A 19,776-nucleotide genomic window follows, 5' to 3' on the forward strand; every position below is an offset into this window, starting at 1 on the left:
GGGGCTCCTAAAAGGCGCATGGAGAGGGCTCACCAACTTCAGCTCCAGGTATTGGAAGAGCAGAGAAAGTCATCACCACCTGGTGCTCCGCTTTCCTGCCATAACGAAAGAAATTGGGAAAGGATCTGTCCCGTTTACAAAGATACTGAAGACCTAGAGGAGTTTTTGTCTACCTTCGAACATCTATGCGCTCTGCATGGGATCCCCGATGGTCAGCAAATGCCTGTCCTACTGACCAGATTGACGGGGAAAGCCAGGGAGGTATTTAATGAATTAAGGGAACAAGAAGCCTTGGATTATGAGCGGTTTAAGGATTCTGTGTTGAGGCGATTCAGGGTTACTCCTGAGACTTACAGGGTTAAGTGTAGAAAGTTTAAGATGTCCAGTGATGGTACTTTTGTAGAATGTGCTCATAAGCTGGTGGGTTTTGTTAAAAAGTGGGTTATGGGAGCCAAGGCACAGGGGAGTTTTGAAAAACTGCTGGAGTTAATAACTTTGGAACAGTTCTTAGACCTTGTGCCTGACCGTGTGAGAGCCGCTGTGTGTGATAGGGACCCTGCGTCAGTCCTATGGGCTGCGGAGATTGCGGATGCCCATACCCAAAACAGGGCTCGGGAAGGGTATAAACCCCAGGGGACAATTAATCACCGTTCTCCCCAGTTTAAGAGGCGAGAAGGCAGACACACACAACCTGCAGCAAAGCAGGCATTCATGCAGTGAGCCATGCTCGGGGGAAAGGGGGGAGCATTTTGCACCAGAGCCAGGTGGACCACAGGCAGGTGGGGGGACGAAGTGGCAGTGGGTGTGAACCGCTAACCCATCACCCTGGTCTCGGGGCTCCGCTGGTCAGGGTGATACTTCTCTGGGGTGTCCCGTCACAGGAGGAGCGGGAACGCCCCTGATGTCCCCCAGTAACGTGGGAGCCAGCATCCCCTCGCTGCCCCACTGACTTCCCCAGGGGATTTGGGCTCCCAGCTTACCTGGGCATGTTGGAAAATCCCAGCCCAGCTCCTGGAGCCATGAGAAAGACCATGGGATCCCCTGTCTGCTGCTCCCCCCAGCCAGATTCTCACCACCCCTCCCCCAACACCCACTCCATTCCCACCTGGGCTTGATAATGGTGCAGGGCTGGCTGGCCTCCAGGAAGGGGCAGAGACCACATCAGACCCTCCTTAAAACTCTCCCATGCCCTGGTGCCCACCTAGACGCGCCAGCAGGGAGGCCGCTGGTGTGCGGAAACCCCTGCTCCATATCAGCCCCTCATGTCCTCAGGCGCTGGTCTGGCCGGCTCCCTCAGGGGCTGCTTGGCTAAGACTGAGCTCGCCAGCTCTGTGGGGCGGACAGCAGCTCTTTGTTCTGTGTCTGTGAAGCTCCTAGCACCATGGGGGCCGCAGCCAAGACGGGGGTGCCGAAGCGCTACTGTAATACACCTCATAAATAACATACAGCACCTAGCACAGCAAGGCCCCAGGCCATGAAGGGGCAGGTGTACCGAGCTACCATAATACACATAATAAATAACGTACAGTGCCTAGTGCAGCGGGGCCCTGGGACTTCTACCCCCTTCAGAGCTCTATGCCTGCTCCTCTCTGGTTCAGTGCAGCTTCATGCACCTACCCCAGAGCCCCAGCCCCTCCATACCTTGGTCTCGCTGTGCATGGCGGGGGTCCTGTCTTCCTAAGCCACCCCCCAGCCTGCTGCAGGCTTGCTAAGATCATCTGCAGGGTCCCTGCTCCTTGAAATCCCTCTGAGAGACTTGTCTCTGCCATGTGGCTTGCAGGGTTTTCTTGTTTGAGGATTCCCCTTTCTTGTGCCCCTGCCCGCCAGCCTCTGGCTGCTTGCCTGTCCTTCTGGGGAAGGGGGGTGTCCTATGGGCAGGGGCTGCCTGGGCAGTAGCTAGCACACCATGGATGGGGGGTTCGCTGAAATAAAACAACACGAATGCATCATCAATCATCATCATTTTATTGCAGAATCAAGTCTTCTCATTTAGACAGAGTGCAAGAGCAGGACAAGGGACACGCCCTGCCCCCCACCCCAGACCCGTCCCCATGGGCTGCTGATGGGACTCGCCAGCCTTAACCGGGCCGGGGCAGGTGCCAGACGTGGGCTAAAGTGCATGTGCTGGGCAGGGCCGGCCTTAGGGCTGGGTGATGTGGGCGATGGCCCATGGTGCTTTGGTCAGGGGAGGGCACCGCAGTGTTTAATTTGTAATGAAAGCGTTGCTAAGGGCTTAGCCCCAGCACAAATTAAGCACCGGCTGGGTGGCTGGAGAGCTGCGGCTGCCGGTTGGGTGCCCAGCAGGGAAGGCAGCATTGCTGCCAGCAACAGCTCACAAGGACGGGTGGCATGGCACGGTATTGTCTCCTTTCCTTCTGTGCTGCTGTGGGCGGTGGTGGTGCCTTCAGAGCTGGGTGGCTGGAGAGCGGCAGCTGCTGGCCAGGAGCCCAGAGGTGCCACGGCTTCACAAATTAAGCACTGGGGTGCCATGGTCAAGAGGCAAGGAGTGGGGCAAGCTTGGGATGTGAGACCATGGAAGGCAGCTTGGGCAATGGTAGGAGGATCTCAAGGAGGCAGCAGGGGCCAGGTGGGATGGGTGGAGAGCCCGGGGAAGCAGCAGGGGCCAGGGAGATGGGTGGGGAGCCAGGGGAGACAGCGGGGCCAGGGGAGATGGGTGGGGAGCCAGGGGAGACAGCGGGGGCCAGGGGGGATGGGTGGGGAGCCAGGGGAGACAGCGGGGGCCAGGGGGGATGGGTGGGGAGCCCAGGGAAGCAGCGGGGGCCAGGGGAGATATGTGGAGAGCCTGGGGAAGCAGTAGGGGCCAGGGGAGTTGTTTGGGTAGCCCAGGGAGGCAGTAGGAGCAGGGGGAATGGGTGGGGAGCCTGTGGAAGCAGCGGGGGCCAGGGGGGATGGGTGGGGAGCCCAGGGAAGCAGCAGGGGCCAGGGGAGATGGGTGGGGAGCCCAGGGAGACAGTAGGAGCCGGGAGAATGGGTGGGGAGCCTGTGGAAGCAGTAGGGGTCAGGGGGGAGGCCAGGGAAGCACCGGGGGCCTGCGACACCAAAATACACTTTCACCCAGGGCATCATTTTCCGTAAGGCCGGCCCTTGTGCTGGGGTCAGCAGGGCGAGGGTGGAGGCGGACAGGAAAATCTGCATCTTGCCTGTGGAGATTGGCTCTGGAGCCGCTAAAGCTCACATCCCGCCAGGGGCAGGCGGCTGGGCAGGGTGAACGCCCCCCTCGAGGGGCCTGATGCTGAGCTCACGTTCCCTGTGCTGCACCAGGGCAAGCGCATGGAGAACCAGCCTGATAAACCCCAGCAGAGTTACTGCTGATTTACAATGGGGGAAGCAAGAGGGGAATTAGTCCCAGTGGAGTTACTCATGATTTACACCAGGGGAGGGAGAGGGGAATTTGCCCCAGCAGAGTTACTCCTGATTTACACAAAGGCGAGGGGAGAATCGGCTCCTCCAGGACCCCATCTCAGTAATCGTTCCAGGGGGCTGCATGGGCCATTAGGCAGCGCCACCGACGCCCCAGCAGCAGGGCCCTCGTGTCCGAGACAGGGGAGCTGGGATTGGGGACCGGAAGGATGTGGAGGGTGGTTGCTGAGGGAGGAGGATGTTTGAGGGGAGGAGGCTCCCTGAAGATGATACCAAGAGCCAGGGCCCCGCAGCCGTCTGGCCCCTGCGCTGCCTGGCCTCCCCTCTTGGCCCTCCTCCAGCCTCCCTGAGCTGCGGTGTGAAAACATTTATGCTCTTCTCTAGGGGTCCATGATGCCTCAGGCCGCATCCCCCACTCCTCCCCAGGGGGCCTGGGCCCAGCTCACAGCTGGGTCACAACAATCTCCGGCCTCTGGATGTGCACCTGGGAGGGTGAGAAGTGGGGAGACCATGAGCAGAGCCCTCTTTACGCATCCCAGGATCGCATCGGCCCTTTTGGCCACAGCATTGCACCGGGAGCTCACATTAGGCTGATTATCCAGCCCCCCCCAAATCTTCTGCAGAGTCCTGGCTTCCCAGGAGAGAGGTCTCCATCTGGAAAGGGATGCATCTCTCTCTGGGCTGCCCGAGCAGGTTAGTTGTGCACCGGAGCAGAGTGTGCTCCCCGTGGGCAGCTGCAGGAGGGGACCGATATGGCCAAACCTACCGGGAGAGAGCTGTCGATGGATTCCATGTTAACCTTGAAGGAGTTGGTGCTGTCCGAACCTGGCGAGAGAGAAGGGTTAGGAAGGTGGAGGATTCGGCTGGTGGACGCGTGGCCAGGACCCCCACCCCCTCGAAGGAGTCCCTCAGAGCCACCCTCCCCCACTGTTGGCACTGACCCGGTCTCCGTGGATGGCTGTCATAGAATCACAGACTATCAGGGTTGGAAGGGACCTCAGGATGTCATCTAGTCCAATCCCCTGCTCAAAGCAGGACCAATCCCCAATTTTTGCCCCAGATCCCTCAATGGCCCGCTCAAGGAATGAGCTCACCACCCTGGGTTTAGCAGGCCAATGCTCAAACCACTGAGCTATCCCCCCACCCTCCTTGGCCCAGCGGTTCTCACCAGCCCATCTCGCCCAGCCCGGGATGGATCCAGCGTTACCTTTGTCGAAGTTGGCTCCTTCGTTCCTGATGCAGAAGCTCCCAGCAGTGTTCCATTCGGTGTAGTCGTTCTCGTACCATTTCTCGGTGTCATCATCCAAGTGCAGGCTGCAGGGGGAGCAGCGACAGCCATGCCCATCAGTGTCGGGCCGCTCGGTGCCCAGGGTCCCGCGGGCAGGTCGCTGAAGCTTCCACCACTGCGCTGGGCCTCCAAGGGCATCTGACTCGGCCTCCCTCTGCCCCATGGCTGTGGGGCAGCCCCTCTGATCCCACCTTTTGGACCTGGCCCTCGACTCAAAGGGGTGAGGGTCCGACTCTTACCAGACCCAACCCCCACTGCGGATACTGGGACCCCTCAGAGCTCACAGCAAACCTTCCTCGGCAGAGCCTCATGACCCACCCCTGCCCCGGGAAAGAACATTATCCCCGCTTGGGATGGGGGAAAACTGAGGTACAGACGTGGTGGGCAGAGCTGGGGAGAGAATCCAGGCGTCCGGGCTCCCATCCCCCCCTGCTCTAACCCACCAGACCCCGGTCCCTTCCCAGAGCCGGGGAGAGAACCCAGGAGTCCTGGCTCCCAGCCCCCCCTGCTCTAACCCACCAGCTCCCACTCCCCTCCCAGAGCCAGAGAGGGAACCCAGGAGTCCTGGCACCGAGCCCCCCCATGCTCTAACCACAGGCTCACACCATCTCAGTTGAAGGCTGGGCCCACCGATGTGTTCCTGGCCCCGTTACCTGAGCTGGGTTTTCATCCTCTTGGCTCTGAACAGAAAGACACCAAGGATGGCACTCACGATCACCAGCACTGCGATGGCCATGCCCAGACCAACAGCCAATTTGCTGATGCGGGTGGCGCAGCGCTCTGTGGGGTACCAGTACAAGCCCGTCTCGGAGCAGCTGTGGGGAAGATGCAGGGGGTGAGATCAGCCCCAACCCAACCCCTTTCCTGTCCTGCCCCATCCTGTCTCCCGAGCCACTTCCCCGGGATCCCCCATCCAGTCAGGACTCTCTGTTTCCAGTGAGCCGTCCCTGCTGTGCCCGGGTCCTTCTCCATGGATCCGAGTCATAAGAATGGCCAACCTGGGTCAGACCAGCAGTCCATCTAGCCCAGTGTCCTGTCTTCCAACAGTGGCCAGTGCCAGGTGCCCCAGAGGGAATGAACAGAACAGGTAATCATCAAGTGATCCATCCTCTGTCGCTCATTCCCAGCCTCTGGCAAACAGAGACTAGGGACACCATCCCTGCCCATCCTGGCTCATAGCCATTCATGGACCTGTCCTCCAGGAACTTATCTAGTTCTTTTTTGAACCCTGTTATGGTCTTGGCCTTCACCACATCCTCTGGCAAGGAGTTCCACAGGTTGACTGTGCTTGGTGCGAAGAAATACTTCCTTTCGTTTGTTTTAAACCTGCTGCCTATTCATTTCATTGGGTGGCCCCTAGTTCTTGTGTTACAAGAAGGAGTAAACAACACTTCCTTATTCACTTTCTCCACACCCGTCATGATTTTATACACCTCTCTCATATCCCCCCTTAGCCGTCTCTTTTCCAAGCTGAAAAGTCCCCGTCTTATTAATCTCTCCTCATACGGCAGCCATTCCATACCCCTAATCGTTTTGGTTGCCCTTTTCAAAACCTTTTCCAATTCCAATATGTCTTTTTGGAGATGGGGGCCACCAGATCTGCACGCAGTATTCAAGATGGATTCATATAGAGGCAATATGATATTTTCTGTCTTATTATCTATCCCTTTCTTAATGATTCCCAGCATTCTGTTCAGTTTTTTGACGGCCGTTGCACATTGAGTGGAAGTTTTCAGAGAACTATCCACAATGACGCTGAGATCTTTCTCTTGAGTGGTAACAGCTAATTTAGACCCCATCATTGTATATGTACAGTTGGGATTATGCTTTCCAATGTGCATCACTTTGCATTTATCAACATTGAATTTCATCTGTCATTTGGTTGCCCAGTCGCCCAGTTTTGAGAGATTCTTTTGTAGCTCTTCGGTCTGCCTGGGACTTAACTATCCCAAGTCTTAGCTATCCCATGCAGGCTATGCTGGAGCCACACACAGAGGCCACAACTGTGCCAATCATGGGTTTTCCCATTCAACGGCCACTCGAGCAAACACAAAACAGAGAAATAATTGTTTCACGTCGAGCCGAAGCTGAGCTGGTGCGAAAATTGCGGGGGTCAAATGGAAAAGTAGGAAAAACTTTCAAGTCACATGGAAACAAAATCTCTTTGACCTGACCTGACATTTTTTGTTTCTCAGTCAGGTGTTCGTAACAAAAGCAACAGAGGACGAGCATCACAGGACAGCTGGAGGAGGAGGAGAGGGTGCTGGGGCCATCATTCATAACGACAGTGAAAGCGAGCAAGAATGAATCTACAGCCTGGTGCTTGGGGCCCCTCGGTCAGCTGTGGAAGGCTCAAGTTCAAATCCCTCCTCCAATGGCTAGTTAATTATTTATACAACGTGGAACAGCTACACCAGGAGAGCCTGAGAAAGCCCAGGTGGGAATAGCCCATCGCCTCTCCCCTGCAGTGCTACAGACCCAAATTCAGATCTCTCCTCCCCAGACAAACCCCTGTCAGGGATGGAGATAATGCTTAGTCCTGGCGTGAGTGCAGGGGACTGGAGTACACGCCCTCCTGAGGTCCCTTCCAGTCCTACAAGTCTATATCTAGCAGAGGGGAGAATTGACCTGCCAGATCCCAGGGCGTTTCCCCCTCACCCTTGGGCTAAAGGGTTACCAGGAGGGCCCCTCCTCCGGCTACTTTGCAAGTCCAGTCCTCCTTCGCTTCTGGTAAAGTGCCCGGAACAGAACCCAAAACAGCTTGGGCTCAGGTCGAAACAAAATGGCTTGTCCTGATATTTCCGAAGCAGTTGGGGTTTCTCGGGGGTTGGTCAAAGCGATTCTGCGAGCACAGCAGGCAGGCGCGTGTGTGCACGGGCGTGTACACGCACAACTCACATGCACTGGGGGCCGGCTCGCGTCAGCTGGCACTGCCCATAGTTGCAGTTAATGAAGCCAGGCATGCTCTTGGTGCAGTTGGAGATGCAGGAGAGGCCAGACTTGGTGAGGTTAGGGAAGTAGAACTGCCCGTAGCCTTCTGGGGCTGCTTTCTGGCAGTACTCTGCAGTGGAGAGAGAAGGGTCATGGGTTGCTGGCTGCAAAGGAAGCACTGACACCCCCTCTGTCCCGCCCCAGCACCGCTCCCCCGCCGGGTGGCCGTGGGTCACTCACCGGTGCCGTTGAACTTTGGCATTGTCCCGTTTGAGACATCAGCGGAGGAGGCGTTGAAACACATCATGGCTGGAAGATACGGGACAGGCAGTTCTTAGTGAGCTGACCCAGGGTTGGTCAGGAGCGGGAGTGAGAGACGGGGACGGTCGCCCCTCAGCTGCACACCCCCCCTTGTGGCCCCCGAAGCTCCCCACGCTGCACGGGCCTTTCCACTGACTTGGGGGTTGGAAAAGGCCTGGCTGATGACCTGACCCGTCTGGGCCTGTGAAAGGACCGCCCGTGGGTGGGGCGTGGTGTGGGGGGAAAGGAAGAAAGCTGTTCTCTGTGAACTCGGGCCAGCCACTGAAATCACAGAGGTCAATGCTTTTCTCTCCATCCATCCCGACAAACACCCCTCCACCCATCCCTCCACCCGCATCCATCCCCACAAACACCCTTCCATCCATCCCTCCCTTCCCCACACACCATCCATCCCTCCATCCATCCCCACAAACACCCCTCCACCCACCTTTCCATTATCCATCCATCACCACAAACACTCTTCCATCCATTCCTCCCTTTCTCCATCCCCCATCACACTTCCCATCCTCTCCATCCATCCCCATACACATTCCTATCTATCTATCTATCTATCTATCCCCATCCACCCCCTCTATCTATCTATCTATCTATCTATCCCCATCCACCCCCTCTATCTATCTATCTATCTATCTATCTATCTATCTATCTATCCCCATCCACCCCCTCTATCTATCTATCTATCTATCTATCCTCCAGCCCCCCTGGCAGAGATTGGAGGTGAAGCAATGGAGAATCTTCCTCCCAGGACCATGGATCTGTCCCCTCTCTGCCCAGCCCTCATCCGCCCTCACCGCACAGAGACTCACAGGAGCTGCTGTTGCAGTTCTGGTTCTCAGCCGCCTTCTCTATCTGTGTCTTCAGCTGCTCAGCCACATTCTCAACCTTCGTGTTGAGTTCCTCGGTGACGGGTAAAGCCAGGATGACAATGTGATCCACCACGACGCTGCCCTGCCTGAAGGAACAAACCCACCTCAGGTTGGCATGTCCCTCCTTCCTGGGGTATTCGCTCAGATCCCCACTGCAGAGCATGTGTGCGGAGATTGTCACCCAGGCACAGAGGGGTGAGGCACCAATGCCCATGAATTCGATTAATATATTCATGGGGTTTACAGTTGGAAGGGAGCAGTGACTCATCTCATCCGACCTTCTGTGTAACCCAGGCTGGAGAAACATACCGGCTCAATAACTTGTGTTTGGCTAAAGCACCTTCCAGAGAGGCATCCATCTGAAGACAGGAAGAGATGGAGAAGCCACCACTTCCCTTCAGTGTTTGTTAATCACCCTCACTTGGAAAACATTTTGCCTTATTTCTAAGTTGAATTTATCCGGCTTTAATGTGATTCTTGTGCTGTATCTGCTCCCCGTGGAGGTACTTAGCCACCATCGGCATGCCTGGGTGTGGTGGGTAAGTACCTCTGGATCGTCCTACTGATAAACTAAACAGATAAATCTCCAAGTCCCTCACTGTCAGCCCTTAAAATCATTTTTGTGGCTCTTCGCTGCACCCTCTCCGATTTTTCAAAAATGCGGATGCCAGAACTGGACCTAATGACACCCCCATCCCCAGAAGCGGGTGCTGATCAGCGTGAAAGTCAAAGGGACCCACCTTTCAACATCAACACTGTTAACTGTTTCTGGACCAGGAAGGAACAAGGATGGACAAATATTGTTCACGCTGAACATACTGAGCTGAAAGGTGCCACCATCTGCTGGGAGGGGGCTCTGAGCTTCAGTGACAATCACAAACCTCATGAAAGCCAACAGGCTGTTCCAACTACCCTCTTTCAGAGTCAGTGGAATGAACAATTAAGCCCCATTATGCAGCTGAGAGAGCTACAAACAATGGAGGCTACTGCCCATGGCACACTGCCACTAAACCGTATGGGCTGAGCAGGGGTTTCCCTGGTTGCAAAATCAGGAGCTAGGATATAGATTTGCAGGTGGTGGGTGCCAGGAGAAGCAGTCGTGAGTTGGCCCTGAGAAGACAGGGAGAGAGAGACGGCGCTCTCTGGGCACAGAGCTCGCAGGAGCTGTAGATGTGAGGATTTCTGAGCAAGGGACATGCTGCTGCGTTCAGGGAAGCTGGACTCTGTGGACATTTTTTTCCTTGGTAGATAAATAGGATTGCACCAAGAACAGACCTGACCCGTAGCACCGATGTCTCCTCCTAACAGATGCAGCCCAGAAAGGCTCTGAACACTGGTGAACCGCTGATGCCAAAGAACCAACCATGTGTCCAAGACACACACACACACACATGCCTACTGCAGGCAGTGTCTCCTTTAGGAGTCTCACAGGGGATGGGTGGTGGCTTGTGGGCGGAGCTCAGGTTGTGGGCAGAGCTTTGGGGGATACTCACGTCAGTTTCAGGATCACCACGTCTTTGTACCCTGCGATGTTGCTGTAAACCAACTTCATCTGGAAGGGAATAGGGCGCACGTCACTGGCAGGGGCTGCCCTGAACCTTCCCACCCCATTGAGATGGGGCCCTGGTGAGCCCAGGGGGCTGGTGAGGTTCCCAGCCATGATACCTAAGCAGCGAACATACTCCCACCTGGACGCTCCCCAGGAAATCAGTGCTCAGCACTGGGAAAGACCCATTTAAGTCTATTCCCCTCTGGCGGGCTGGGATCATCCCATTACCCAGCGTCGTGCCCAGCCCTAGCTCCCAACGTCTCCAGCAATGGGCCTCCCAGCCCTTCCCCTGGGAGATGATCCCCTGATCTCATACCTCTCTTGGGAAGTTCCCCCACATCCTCCCGACTATCCACCCCATTGGGGGCCTCTCTCTCACTAACGCCCCCTTCCCGGTCGCTCCTCTGGGTCCCACCTGCTGTTTGAAGTCCAAGGTAAACTTTTTGTATTCTTGAGTTGTGTTGTCCTTCAGCTCAGGGGTGAATTTGTGGCTGGTGATCTGCAGCTTCACGTCCACTGTTACATTCACCTCTTCATCAGGGCAGGGGGGAGGGAGGAGAAAGAAACACAGTGAAAATTGGCAGAAACCATGGGAATGGCAGAGGGGAATTGCCCTCTTCCCCTGGGGGTCCTTGTTAGCTCTCCTGATGCTCACATCCCAGGACCCCCAGTGTCCTTTAGAACCCATCACATCATTTGTTACCTAGTGTCACGGAGTGTGGGGGAGTCCGGAGCCTGCACCCCTTTTGCTGGGATTCACTGTGACTCTCAGCCAGCCAGTAAAACAGAAGGTTTATTGGACAATAGGAACACAGTCCAAAACAGGTTTCAGAGTAAGAGCCGTGTTAGTCTGTATTCGCAAAAAGACAAGGAGTACTTGTGGCACCTTAGAGACTAACCAATTTATTTGAGCGTAAGCTTTCGTGAGCTACAGCTCACTTCATCGGATGCAAAACAGAGCTTGTGGGTACCCCCAGGACCCCTCAGTCAAGTCCTTCTGGGGAAGCAGGAAGCTTAGACCCCAGCCCTGGGGTTCCCTGCATTCCACCACCCAGCCCAAAACTGAAACTAAACCCCCCCAGCAGGCTCTCTCAGTTTCCTGGGCAGAGGTGTTACCTCCCCCTCCCCGTCCTGGCTCAGGTTACAGGCTCTCAGGTCTCCCATCCCCAGTGAAACTCAGCTGCCACATTCCCAGGTCAACACTCCCCCCTCCCTGCTGCGTCACACCTAGCCAGAGGGGGCCAGCGAGGAGGGACACTTTTCATTTCACTACCTGCCATCCTGCTGCTGAACGTGTTTCCTCACCGCCCTCCCCCAGCTCAGGCACAGCCAGCTGTTGTCCCACCTGGTCAGGCCTGCTAGGTTAGGACTCCAGGATTAAAGACCCCACTTTGCCATGAGCCAGCCCTGCTGTCTTACTGGGTTCTGGCTCACAGCCCCAGCCACACGACCCCCTCGAATGCTAACAATGCTACTGCATGGGACCTGTCATCCTGGATCCTGGCTCATGGGCCAGATGGATGTCCCTGCTCGGGTTTCCAAGGGTCTCATGCATTGCAGCACCTTAAGGTATTGTCTGAACCCCAGACACAAGGATTGATTAAGTAAGGTTTTCATACCGGCTTCGACCTCGATGACTTCAGAAGCATATTCGCATGCAGGACCCTGAAAGCTGGACAGGCATAGGCAGCCACCGTTGATCCAAGTGCCCCCATTCTGGCATTTGCTCTTTTCACACTGGGAGCCATAGTAACCATCTTGGCAGATACATTTGATCCCATTATGAGTGCCCCCATTCTGGCAGGGTGCTGAAAGAAACAATCCGATGCCCTGCTTGTCAGCATGAGTCTGGACTGGCTTATATGTGGGAGCTGTGTCTGTGATGTCTAAATTGCTCTTGGTTTATGCTGGAATGTAATTACACTGCTGGAGAGTCACTCAACATTTGCACCACTGTGGAGTTACTCTGAATTTAGACTGGGGTGGAGCTACTCCAGATTTACACTGGAGTGGAATTACACTAGGCCATCTTCACCGAAGCAACATCTGACATAAGCGAGAGGTGAGCCAGACAGGTTTACAATGGAGTGGAATTGCTCTGTATTTAGGCTGTTGTGGAGTCACTCTGGATTTACACCATTTATGACTGAGATCAGCATCTGACCCTGGGGAATTTATTTATTATTATTACTGTAGCACCCAAAGCCCCAGTCCTGGACCAGGTCCCTGTTGTGCTAGACGCTCCCTGCCCACCAGAGCTGGTGGTACTAGTATAAGACAAGAGACTGCAGATGGAGAAAGCCAGCCAGAGAGGAGGACACAAGGAAACAATGAGACAACACTGGGCACCGTGACAAGCAGTGGTCTCAACCCAGAAGCACTGAACAGTTCTCAAGGTTTTTGTCAGTGTCATGGAAAAAATTTAGGTGGAGGAGGATGGGGAGGCTTTGCAGACCTTTATGGGGAGCTCTGCCCCCAGGAGAGGCTGTAGGTGGCGGGGAGCACTAAGGGGTGATTGTGAAAATGTAACAAATAGGCGATGGAGGCTGGTGTCATGAGCTGCTCAGAGGCAGGTAGAGAGATTCCGTGACGGTCCCTGAAGGTGAAGGCAAGTAACTTATATTTAAACTCAGGTCAGATCAAATACTTTATGTGATCTCCTGCAAGGTGTGTGAACTCCTTATGCTTAACAACCTTTTATTTAGCTGGCATACTCAGAGTCCCCTTCCCAGCCCCAAAGAGGGGCTGTGCAGCCCATAAGCTTCTCTATCTTCCCCCAGCAGAAGTTGGCCCAATAAGAAAAGAGATCTTACCTCTCCCATCCTGGGCCCAACGTGGCTACAAGAACATTGCCAACTCCAGCATGAGCTGTCACTCACCTGGGGTCATGGTGGTGGTGGTAGTGGGAATGGTGGTGGTGGTCGTGCTGGCGCTGGCGCTGGTGGGGATGGTGCTGCTCTGCATGGTGTTGGTGGTTGTTGTGCTCCGGATAGTGGTGCTGATTGCAGTCATAGTGACAGGGGTTGCCGTGGTGGTTTTGTTAGAGGATTCACACCGGGTGCCGTAGTAATCGGGGAGACAGACACAGTCTCTTCCGACGGGGGTGCCCCCATTCTGGCAGGCCATGGAGCTATTGTAGTACTGACAGCGGGGGCCGTAGAATCCAGGCATGCAGATGCATTTGGCTCCGACGGCTGTGCTGCCGTTCTGGCAGTTGTCCTCAGGCGTTTTATTTTGGCAGTGCACACCAGTGTAGCCCGGTAGGCAGACACATTGGCTCAGGTTGGCAACTCCATTGTTCTTGCAGGGAACTGGAAGATGTTTTAGTGGGATTCAGGATGTGCTCTCAAAGCAGATCCAAAAGATCCTTTCCTAGAGCCGGGGAGAGAACCCAGGAGTCCTGGCTCTCACCCACCCCTGTTCTAACCCACTAGATCCTACTACTCCAGTGAAATCAACAGGAGCTAATTCTTTCTTATACCTGCACAGTTTCTGTGACATGACATTTAAGCTCCTAATGTCTTTTTGTTTCAGTGAGAAAAAATGAAAACTTTCTGGTTCATTTCGTTTCAGGAGAATCAATTATTCACTTAACTCTAATAACTATTTCATTTTTTTAAAAACACCCACCTCTCATAACACTTGGTAACATTGAAACAAACATGCAAAATGGAGGCATATCCCCCCAATTTATTACATAATTTATAGACAGCCCATCAGCTCTTCAGAACCTCAGAAAATTTTGCTCCAGATTTCAAGTGGTTATCATATAGTTTCAGGCCGGAAATGCTGGGAACCGGGATGCAGGCAGTTTGTCTGAGAGGTCAAAGTGGGAGTTGAGTGGGCAGAACACGGGTCAGGCCCTGGGAAATGACACCAAAGGTCAGGACTGGAGGAAGAGGCAGGGGTGGAGCCAGAGTGAGAACCAGGAATCAAAGCAGAGGGTCAGAGCCGGGGGGGGGGGATCCGATACCAAATGCCAGAATCAGGGGTCAAGCCAGAGATGGAGTCCAAAGTCGGAGATGGGGGGTCAGAGCCAAGATTGCTAGCCGATGCTCGGGAGCCAGGCAAGGAATGGGAGCAGGGAGGGCGCCAGGAGCAGAGCAGGAGTGTGGAGTGGGGTTGGATACAGGCTGCAGAAGGTGTGCTAGAGCAAGGTTTGATAATGGCGATGATGATGCACTTGCAGCAACAGGATGCCTGTATCATAGCTCAGACAGCCCACCCAGATCACTGCCCGGCCTAAGTACCAGGCGCAAGCCAATCAGGCAGCTGCAGACTTGGGTGTGCTGATAGCACTTCCCATTGGGCCTGACCTTCCAGCATTAGTGAGATGCTGCTTCATCTACCTCCCCTGGTGGTGACGAGGAACTGCTGGAGTCCGCCACTGCTGTTACTTCAAAGTCAACATTGTTAATTATTCAGTGCTCAGTCAAGCATAAAAAACACCCAGGATAATCTGCTGTTAGCAGTGTTTCCTGTGGGCAGAGTTTCTTGTATGGACTGAGCTTGGATGTGTACCACGCTATATTTTTTCCACTGCGATTTCTATATGCAGTCGATACTGCTCTCAATCTCTTTCCCTTTCACTCCATTCTTTTTTTCTCTCTCTGGATGAAAGAAAAGGTAGATTCTGTTACCTTTATAGCAGCCCAGTGCCTTCTTAAAAGGGCAAAGATGCAGCATTTCTGATGCCAATCAACACCATGGAGAATATTCACTAAGACACTCTGACGAAATTACATATTTAACATAACCAGAATTAAAACTTACCACTGCAAACTGATATGCTTTTGTCACAGGCAGTGGAGTTACACTGGCTTTAGTCAAAGAGCAGTTACGACAAAATTAAGAGAAGATACTGCATTTAGGGATGACCCTCATGCCCTACCCCACCTGCGTCCATGACCCACACACAATCAGTAGACATTAATAGGAACAAAACTGCAATAAAAAATAAAAAGAGTCACCGACCTGCGGTAGGTGGAGGACCAGTGGTATACCATGGGGGAATTGTATTAGGGCATGGATAAGGTGTGGAGTCTGAGACGGTTACAATAGAGATGGTGGGGGGGGTCACCGTGTCAGTGGAGATGGTGGGGACAGTGGAGGTGGTGGTGAGGGTCGTCGTGTCAGTGGAGGTGGTTGGGAAAGTGGAGGTGGTGGTGAGGGTCGTCGTGTCAGTGGAGGCGGTGGGGACAGTTGCGGTGGTGGTGAGGGTCGTCATGTCAGTGGAGGTGGTGGGGACAGTGGCGGTGGTGGTGAGGGTCGTCGTGTCAGTGGAGGTGGTGGGGACAGTGGAGGTAGTGGTGAGGGTCGTCGTGTCTGTGGAGGTGGTGGAGGGGACAGTGGAGGTAGTGGTGAGGGTCGTCGTGTCTGTGGAGGTGGTGGTGGGGACAGTGGAGGTCGTGGTGAGGGTCGTTGTGTCAGTGGAGGTGGTGGGTACAGTGGAGGTGGTGGTGAGGGTCGTGGTGTCAGTGGAGGTGGAGGTGCTGGGGACAGTGGAGGTGGTGGTGAGGGTCGTCGTGTCAGTGGAGGTGGTGGTGGTGACAGTGGAGGTGGTGGGGACAGTTGCGGTGGTGGTGAGGGTCGTCGTGTCAGTGGAGGTGGTGGGGACAGTTGCGGTGGTGGTGAGGGTCGTCGTGTCAGTGGAGGTGGTGGGGACAGTTGCGGTGGTGGTGAGGGTCGTCGTGTCAGTGGAGGTGGTGGGGACAGTGGAGGTGGTGGTGAGGGTCGTCGTGTCAGTGGAGGTGGTGGTGGGGACAGTGGAGGTGGTGGTGAGGGTCGTCGTGTCAGTGGAGGTGGTGGGGACAGTGGAGGTGGTGGTGAGGGTCGTCGTGTCAGTGGAGGTGGTGGTGGGGACAGTGGAGGTGGTGGTGAGGGTCGTCGTGTCAGTGGAGGTGGTGGGGACAGTGGAGGTGGTGATGAGGGTCGTCGTGTCAGTGGAGGTGGTGGGGACAGTGGCGGTGGTGGTGAGGGTCGTCGTGTCAGTGGAGGTGGTGGGGACAGTGGAGGTGGTGGTGAGGGTCGTCGTGTCAGTGGAGGTGGTGGTGAGGGTCGTCGTGTCAGTGGAGGTGGTGGGGAAGGTGGAGGTGGTGGTGAGGGTCGTCGTGTCAGTGGAGGTGGTGGGGACAGTGGAGGTGGTGGTGAGGGTCGTCGTGTCAGTGGAGGTGGTGGTGAGGGTCGTCGTGTCAGTGGAGGTGGTGGTGGGGACAGTGGAGGTGGTGGTGAGAGTCGTTGTGTCAGTGGAGGTGGTGGGGACAGTGGAGGTGGTGGTGAGGGTCGTCGTGTCAGTGGAGGTGGTGGTGGGGACAGTGGAAGTGGTGGTGAGGGTCGTCGTGTCAGTGGAGCTGGTGGGGACAGTGGAGGTGGTGGTGAGGGTCGTCGTGTCAGTGGAGGTGGTGGGGACAGTGGCGGTGGTGCTGAGGGTCGTCGTGTCAGTGGAGGTGGTGGTGGGGACAGTTGAGGTGGTGGTGAGAGTCGTTGTGTCAGTGGAGGTGGTGGGGACAGTGGAGGTGGTGGTGAGGGTCGTCGTGTCAGTGGAGGTGGTGGGGACAGTGGAGGTGGTGGTGAGGGTCGTCGTGTCAGTGGAGGTGGTGGGGAGAGTGGAGGTGGTGGTGAGGGTCGTCGTGTCAGTGGAGGTGGTGGGAACAGTGGCGGTGGTGCTGAGGGTCGTCGTGTCAGTGGAGGTGGTGGGGACAGTGGAGGTGGTGGTGAGGGTCGTCGTGTCAGTGGAGGTGGTGGGGACAGTGGAGGTGATGGTGAGGGTCGTCGTGTCAGTGGAGGTGGTGGTGGGGACAGTGGAGGTGGTGGTGAGGGTCGTCGTGTCAGTGGAGGTGGTGGTGGGGCCAGTGGAGGTGGTGGTGGGGACAGTGGAGGTGGTGGTGACGGTCGTCATGTCAGTGGAGGTGGTTGGGACAGTGGAGGTGGTGGTGAGGGTAGTCGTGTCAGTGGAGGTGGTGGGGACAGTGGAGGTGGTGGTGAGGGTAGTCGTGTCAGTGGAGGTGGTGGTGGGGACAGTGGAGGTGGTGGTGAGGGTCGTCGTGTCAGTGGAGGTGGTGGGGACAGTGGAGGTGGTGCTGAGGGTCGTCGTGTCAGTGGAGGTGGTGGGGACAGTGGCGGTGGTGGTGAGGGTCGTCGTGTCAGTGGAGGTGGTGGGGACAGTGGCGGTGGTGGTGAGGGTCGTCGTGTCAGTGAAGGTGGTGGGGACAGTGGAGGTGATGGTGAGGGTCGTCGTGTCAGTGGAGGTGGTGGTGGGGACAGTGGAGGTGGTGGTGAGGGTCGTCGTGTCAGTGGAGGTGGTGGTGGGGACAGTGGAAGTGGTGGTGAGGGTCGTCGTGTCAGTGGAGGTGGTGGGGACAGTGGAGGTGGTGGTGAGGGTCGTCGTGTCAGTGGAGGTGGTGGTAGGGACAGTGGAGGTGGTGGTGAGGGTTGTCGTGTCAGTGGAGGTGGTGGTGGGGACAGTGGACGTGGTGGTGAGGGTCGTGGTGTCAGTGGAGGTGGTGGGGACAGTGGCGGTGGTGGTGAGGGTCGTCGTGTCAGTGGAGCTGGTGGGGACAGTGGAGGTGATGGTGAGGGTCGTCGTGTCAGTGGAGGTGGTGGTGGGGACAGTGGACGTGGTGGTGAGGGTCGTGGTGTCAGTGGAGGTGGTGGGGACAGTGGCGGTGGTGGTGAGGGTCGTCGTGTCAGTGGAGGTGGTGGTGGGAACAGTGGAGGTGGTGGTGACGGTCGTCATGTCAGTGGAGGTGGTTGGGACAGTGGAGGTGGTGGTGAGGGTAGTCGTGTCAGTGGAGGTGGTGGTGGGGACAGTGGAGGTGGTGGTGAGGGTAGTCGTGTCAGTGGAGGTGGTGGTGGGGACAGTGGAGGTGGTGCTGAGGGTCGTCGTGTCAGTGGAGGTGGTGGGGACAGTGGAGGTGGTGCTGAGGGTCGTCGTGTCAGTGGAGGTGGTGGGGACAGTGGCGGTGGTGGTGAGGGTCGTCGTGTCAGTGGAGGTGGTGGGGACAGTGGAGGTGATGGTGAGGGTCGTCGTGTCAGTGGAGGTGGTGGTGGGGACAGTGGAGGTGGTGGTGAGGGTCGTCGTGTCAGTGGAGGTGGTGGTGGGGACAGTGGAAGTGGTGGTGAGGGTCGTCGTGTCAGTGGAGGTGGTGGGGACAGTGGAGGTGGTGGTGAGGGTCGTCGTGTCAGTGGAGGTGGTGGGGACAGTGGAGGTGGTGGTGAGGGTCGTCGTGTCAGTGGAGGTGGTGGTGGGGACAGTGGAGGTGGTGGTGAGGGTCGTCGTGTCAGTGGAGGTGGTGGTGGGGACAGTGGACGTGGTGGTGAGGGTCGTGGTGTCAGTGGAGGTGGTGGGGACAGTGGCGGTGGTGGTGAGGGTCGTCGTGTCAGTGGAGGTGGTGGGGACAGTGGAGGTGATGGTGAGGGTCGTCGTGTCAGTGGAGGTGGTGGTGGGGACAGTGGACGTGGTGGTGAGGGTCGTGGTGTCAGTGGAGGTGGTGGGGACAGTGGCGGTGGTGGTGAGGGTCGTCGTGTCAGTGGAGGTGGTGGTGGGGACAGTGGAGGTGGTGGTGGGGACAGTGGAGGTGGTGGTGAGGGTAGTCATGTCAGTGGAGGTGGTTGGGACAGTGGAGGTGGTGGTGAGGGTAGTCATGTCAGTGGAGGTGGTTGGGACAGTGGAGGTGGTGGTGAGGGTAGTCATGTCAGTGGAGGTGGTGGGGACAGTGGAGGTGGTGGTGAGGGTTGTCGTGTCAGTGGAGGTTGTGGGGACAGTGGAGGTGGTGGTGAGGGTTGTCGTGTCAGTCAAGGTGGTGGGGAGAGTGGAGGTGGTGGTGAGGGTTGTCGTGTCAGTGGAGGTGGTGGGGACAGTGGAGGTGGTGGTGAGGGTTGTCGTGTCAGTGGAGGTGATGGTGGGGACAGTGGAGGTGGTGGTGAGGGTCGTGGTGTCAGTGGAGGTGGTGGGGACAGTGGCGGTGGTGGGGACAGTGGCGGTGGTAGTGAGGGTCGTCGTGTCAGTGGAGGTGGTTGGGACAGAAGAGGTGGTGGTGAGGGTCGTCGTGTCAGTGGAGGTGGTGGGGACAGTGGCGGTGGTGGTGAGGGTCGTCGTGTCAGTGGAGGTGGTGGGGACAGTGGAGGTGGTGGTGAGGGTCGTCGTGTCAGTGGAGGTGGTGGTGGGGACAGTGGAGGTGGTGGTGAGGGTCGTGGTGTCAGTGGAGGTGGTGGGGACAGTGGAGGTGGTGGTGAGGGTCGTCGTGTCAGTGGAGGTGGTGGGGACAGTGGAGGTGGTGGTGAGGGTCGTCGTGTCAGTCGAGGTGGTGGTGGGGACAGTGGAGGTGGTGGTGAGGGTCGTGATGTCAGTGGAGGTGGTGGGGACAGTGGCGGTGGTGGTGAGGGTTGTGGTGTCAGTGGAGGTGGTGGGGACAGTGGCGGTGGTGGTGAGGGTCGTCGTG

General features: G+C 56.5%; 1 protein-coding gene across 1 annotated transcript; it reads right to left on the reverse strand.

Annotated features, from left to right (window-relative positions):
* Window positions 1–3,823: 3,823 nt before the first annotated feature.
* On the reverse strand, window positions 3,824–13,507 carry LOC122463930 (mucin-3B-like). Its single transcript, XM_043537067.1, has 11 exons — window positions 13,216–13,507; window positions 11,956–12,144; window positions 10,752–10,867; window positions 10,281–10,339; window positions 8,728–8,873; window positions 7,841–7,909; window positions 7,568–7,730; window positions 5,323–5,484; window positions 4,589–4,695; window positions 4,148–4,206; window positions 3,824–3,865 (listed from the first exon to the last, which is right to left on the reverse strand). Exons 1-11 carry the CDS (start codon window positions 13,505–13,507, stop codon window positions 3,824–3,826), a joined length of 1,404 nt encoding a protein of 467 aa, XP_043393002.1.
* Between the last annotated feature and the right edge of the window lie 6,269 nt (window positions 13,508–19,776).

Source organism: Chelonia mydas, chromosome 28 (genome assembly GCF_015237465.2).
Source record: "Chelonia mydas isolate rCheMyd1 chromosome 28, rCheMyd1.pri.v2, whole genome shotgun sequence".
Classification (NCBI taxonomy): domain Eukaryota; kingdom Metazoa; phylum Chordata; order Testudines; family Cheloniidae; genus Chelonia; species Chelonia mydas.

Bases quoted from the DNA above. Each gene is read 5' to 3' on its own strand.
- LOC122463930 (XM_043537067.1), bottom strand. From the start codon at position 13,507: ATGCCTGGATTCTACGGCCCCCGCTGTCAGTACTACAATAGCTCCATG. The intron at 12,145-13,215 runs GTGAGTGACAGC...TGTTTCTTTCAG, and splicing joins CACCACCACCATGACCCCAG to CACCCTGCCAGAATGGGGGC. The intron at 3,866-4,147 runs GTAGGTTTGGCC...TCACCCTCCCAG, and splicing joins CCATCGACAGCTCTCTCCCG to GTGCACATCCAGAGGCCGGA.